We start from the raw sequence: 4,859 nt of genomic DNA on the forward strand, positions 1-4,859 counted from the left end.
CCATTATGTGTGTTATTGACGTGACATAATTTTTACATCTCACTGTTATGCTCCAGCAGCTGGAATTTGTCCACTAATGTCATTTTAGGTCATTCATAATTAAACCAATAAGGTCAGAATTACAAAAACTAACAGAACAAGAAAAAACAAACTCACGCCTGAAGCCTTAAAACTCACAAAACTACAAAATATTCAGAGCACAAACCACTGTACTGACATGTAAAATAATTAGCCTACATCTTTTACATGGCTCTTTATTGCTAAACACACACACACACACACACACACACACACACACACACACACACACACACACACACACACACACACACTACACTAAAACTTTTGTTTTGTTCCGTTATTTCGTGTTTTTGACTTAACTGGGCTCAGGAAAAATCCCTCCCATATTATTTTGGGAGCAGAAACTCTTCTCGTGTAAGGTGCAGTTTGATCCACTCACTGATGGTTTTGGATGAACGTGGCTGTGTCCGTGTGGCCATTGCCGCGCGCGAGCTGCTCGGCGGTGAGTCCGTCATTGTTGCGTACGCCGCGATTCTCGGTGTATCCAATGAGCAGCCTGACAACCTCCAGGTGACCCTTACTGGCGGCCAGGTGCAGCGGAAGGTTACCTTCATATGGAGTTATAGGTCAATAAAAACCAGGTGCGAGAAGAAAACAAAACAGAAGTAAATCAAAGCATTTAATTCCGTACCTCTTTCATCTGCGATGTTAACGTCGGCCCCATATTTTAGCAGCACGCGCACAGAATCCACGAATCCTTCACGAGCGGCATCGTGGGTCACGGTGAGACCGCAGGAGGGATCTGGCACATTCGGATTTGCCCCCGCTTGCAGCAGAGTCTCAATGACCCGGGAGTCCCCCAACTTCACTACCTGCACACACACAGCATGGAGGGAGAGAGAGGATGGATGCGGGAGATAATTTAGGAGAAGAAGAAGCTTTAAGGAGCTGCCCAGGGTGTGCCTGGCGATTATCATTTTTATATTTAAATATTAAATTCATCCCATGACACCAAATCCCAATTTAATGCATTTAATGCTCAATAAGTGTATTGCTATTAATTCATTGGCCCCGCATTGGCCCCGCCTCTCCTCCTGACGTTTCTTGTCGTCACAGGGAAAATCTGCGCCTGCCATTGGACAGCAGCATCAGCGGACCTGTTTCTATTGGTGGCAGACAGGTAAGGACTGCGTCATACAGATAGGTGAAAAACATCTTCACCAGCTCGTCTGGACTCGTGCATGTCAGCATGTATGAATTTCAAAGTTACTATGCATAATTATGAACTCGCGAGCACACGATATGTTGGATGAGCGGTCAACGAGGAGGAGCTTCCTCTCTGAGTGGACCGTTCAGCTGCAGGCCTGCACCCAATACGATCGTTCATATTAAAGCTCGTGCAGACAGTGCACGAGCAAAAACAACAACAAAAAAGCACGTTTAAAATCAGATCCAAGCAGGGCACGGGCTGCTAATCTGGCAAACCGGGCATTTTTCACGTTGGGCTGACGGACTTTTGGTTCGCTGCGCACAGGCCTAACAAGCACTGACAGCAGCCCATTGGTTCATTTTCATGAGACTGGAGTTCCCACTTAAACGTCTTCGCTACCTCCGCTAAAAACAGGCCTTCTGGTCAAACTGCTGCACATGATTATTTGCCTTTCTGAACAGGTTTGCTCTTAAAGGTAACTCCATCCTGGAAGAATTAATTTTAATCAAGCAAGCAAGCAAGCAATTAAACTAGATATGTATGGATTTCAAAATCTTGTTTGGTTTTCAAATGTAATTTTTTCAGTGATATCATCTTTAATAGCAATGTCAAGAGATTTATTCTAAAGACACTTCTTCAGCTTAGAGTCAGAGAGTAGAAACACACACGCTGCAGTTTTTACTTGCAGGGCAGAGCGCTCACACCAAAGTGGGGGCCCTGTGATGTGCATGCTCTGTTCTTGCACTTGTCTTTATTTATACACAAGAAAAGTAATACAATAATGAATACATTTGTTCAGTGGAATGTTGATACGCGAGCATGTGCGTATGTGATTGTGTGTATGTGATTGTGCGTGTGTGTTAGAATGTGGGAAGCAGCCCTTTTTCCTTTTTCCTTGTTTGCTGTAGACATGGGCGCGTCCTTTGTCTGTGTGCCTCATGCTTCACGACTCTGCTTTCTTTTCTGTGCCCTACTTTATGATGAAATGCAGCTGCTACTTAAAAAGTTATCAGTAAAACAAACAAAAACAAAACTCAGACTAAGACTTTTTTTCCCCAAACATGGTGTTGGATAGATACATAAAGGATCTGTTCAGACCTCTGCCCACAACCATAAACCAGTAAATACTTATTCTTTATTTTCCGCTTCTTGTAAAATTAAGAGACTTGAACAATTTATATATTTTGTCCTAAAGCAAAAAATGTACATCTGAATAAATCCAGGTTCTTTTTAACAGCTAACACCCTCACTCACCATTTCCTTAACACCACCATTTTGCTGCTCCTCAGCTCCATTGACAATTTCAGACTTTAATGTTGTCTCGGATTTGCTGATTTCTCTTAATTACAATAATATGAACACAAGTTTATTCTTTACTTCATGTGATAAAAAAAAAAAACTACAGCTCTTTCTGAGTCAAGTACAAAATCTGCATTTGAAAAAGAAATTGTGAAACTAAGGAAGTGATAACAGAACATCTTATTACTCCATAAAACACACTCATGCACATACATATGTATTTATATTAATCTATAAATGTATTCAAATCTGATAGTAAATCATGAATTTCAGCTTTTTAGACTTTTGGTAAACTGTTCATCTTTTTCACTACACTTAAATCTATTTTGGAGAGTCCAAACTTATAACTGCCACATACAGATTTCTGCACTTCAAAAAATATTTACATCGATCTGAGACGATTGTATTCAGTATAATGATGACATTATCGAAGCTGGTGGATATTTGAAGAGTACATGTGAGGAGGCCTCAGCCTCTAACACAAAGCACTAAAACAAGGAAGTAAATCAAGCTGCTAGCAAGCAAAACAGACTGAAATCGTCCAAATATGTTTAAAATCACTTCGGAAAAAAGCCAGTTCAAACGGTTTTTATTACTTACCTGTATTGCAGTCCTATTAAACACATTTTTAATATTTACATCAGCTCCATTTTGCAGTAAAGTTATGATTTCTAATAGATTTCCAGTTGCACAGGCATTGCAGAGTTGGTCAGAGAGACTCATATCAGGTGTCCCTTTAAAACGCAATACAAAGCAAACTTATCACCTAAAATTTTTCTGTAGGCTGTGTTGAAGACTGAAATAATCCAGGATGGTGGACTGGCCAAATACAGAAATCTGAAACATGTCCCTCCCACCCTTTCCTGTGTAAGGGTGGGAGGGTGCAGCTCAAGCTGTTACTGAACAAGAATTAGACAAAATTAGTCACTTCAAATTCAAATATTAGAAGTGACTAATTATATCTCGATTTTGTTTTGAGCTGTATTCAGCTCAGTGGCTTCCCCGTGGGTTCAGTGTTTATTTTGACACACGGCAGAGCTGGAGATTTATTGCACATCTGGTTTTTGACAAGTTACCCCTAAACTAATTATTCTGAAATTTAAAAATATATCATTAGGTGCAGTCCTTATGTATAAAACTAAAAATATCTTATACCCCCTTACATTGTTTTATTTTTGTCTGTTTGTTTGTTTGCTTTTTTTTTTTTTAGAACTGGGAAAGCAAAATTAAGAAAATATATGACTGGAGATAGGACTAATTCATTAGTTTTATTATGATGAAACTGGATGAAACAAGCGATATCTTGCGCAAGATATCAACTCCAAGTTGTATCGATCAGAATACAAAACACCATGTGTGTGCATGGTAGTTAGAAAGCACTTAAAAAGCATAGAAGATAGTGCTTGTGTGAATGGGTGAATGTGGCGTGTTGTATAGAGCGCTTCGAGTACTCCGGTAGAGTACAATCAACACTGATTACATGTTTACAGCTTCTATTTGAGCATGTTATGCTTGTCCAGCAGCAAAATAAATGATGCCTCTCCCACCCTTCCCGAGATACTGATATACTCCATGTAGGTCATAATTAGAATATTCAAAGAAAATAATATTACAGATTTTGCCTATTTTTCCTGCTCCCCTGCTGATTTTCCTGCGTGACATTTTATTGATGTGATGTTTGAGCCTGTTTATGGAAAAAGCTGCATGGAGCCTTTTCACAATATCTATATGTCAGGGATACAGTAAGCCACCTGCAGCCTGAAAAACGGAACCAAAGCCAGAACTGTGACAATGATGTCTGAATAACTAAAAGCAAGCAAAAACACAAAATAATTAAATAGATAAATATAAAAACTTACGTCAAATGAGATTAAAACCGTAGCACACCTTCCTCCTGCTGTTCAGTGCGTGGCATCACATTTTCCAAACGACTCGAGCTGAAAATCCCCCCGAAAAACAGCCAAAAAAAAAAGAAAGAAAGAAAGAAAAAATAAAATGTCGCCTCCACGCGTGATTTCAAGCATGTGATGCATTTACTGGCAGTTCCCGCTCGTTTTCAAAAGTAATTCGAGTTTGTATTTCCGTTTTTAACCTGTTACAGGATGAAAGAGGGAGCGAGACACGGGGATGACTTTCGTTAGAAACGTCGCGCAGTCACCGTGAGGCGAGCCTCCTCTCAGTTTAAAAAAGCCTCTCGGATGAATCCACAGCTCGTGAAGATCAGAGGTTCTTTCCAAAGAGGAGGAGACGGCCTGATTGGACGGTTCCTCATCGGCTCATAGGCGGGACGGTTAACGGAACTTCATAACACGGTAATAATGGTGGTGCC

At 40.3% G+C, this 4,859-nt stretch overlaps 1 protein-coding gene across 1 annotated transcript; it reads right to left on the reverse strand.

The window, feature by feature from the left end:
• Positions 1 to 456: 456 nt before the first annotated feature.
• Positions 457 to 3,253, reverse strand: LOC146607214 (cyclin-dependent kinase 4 inhibitor B-like). The gene is made up of 3 exons (XM_085348445.1): positions 3,131 to 3,253; positions 713 to 893; positions 457 to 629 (listed from the first exon to the last, which is right to left on the reverse strand). The coding sequence occupies exons 1-3, from the start codon at positions 3,251 to 3,253 to the stop codon at positions 457 to 459; spliced, it is 477 nt and encodes a 158-aa protein (XP_085204571.1).
• Between the last annotated feature and the right edge of the window lie 1,606 nt (positions 3,254 to 4,859).

This window comes from Diplotaxodon limnothrissa, linkage group LG23, assembly GCF_057381915.1.
Source record: "Diplotaxodon limnothrissa isolate DT_005_m linkage group LG23, D_limnothrissa_male_GT1.1, whole genome shotgun sequence".
Lineage (NCBI taxonomy): Eukaryota > Metazoa > Chordata > Actinopteri > Cichliformes > Cichlidae > Diplotaxodon > Diplotaxodon limnothrissa.

Bases quoted from the DNA above. Each gene is read 5' to 3' on its own strand.
- LOC146607214 (XM_085348445.1), bottom strand. From the start codon at position 3,253: ATGAGTCTCTCTGACCAACTCTGCAATGCCTGTGCAACTGGAAATCTA. The intron at 894-3,130 runs GTAAGTAATAAA...GTGTGTGTGCAG, and splicing joins TTAATAGGACTGCAATACAG to GTAGTGAAGTTGGGGGACTC. The intron at 630-712 runs GTACGGAATTAA...CTCCATATGAAG, and splicing joins TAACATCGCAGATGAAAGAG to GTAACCTTCCGCTGCACCTG.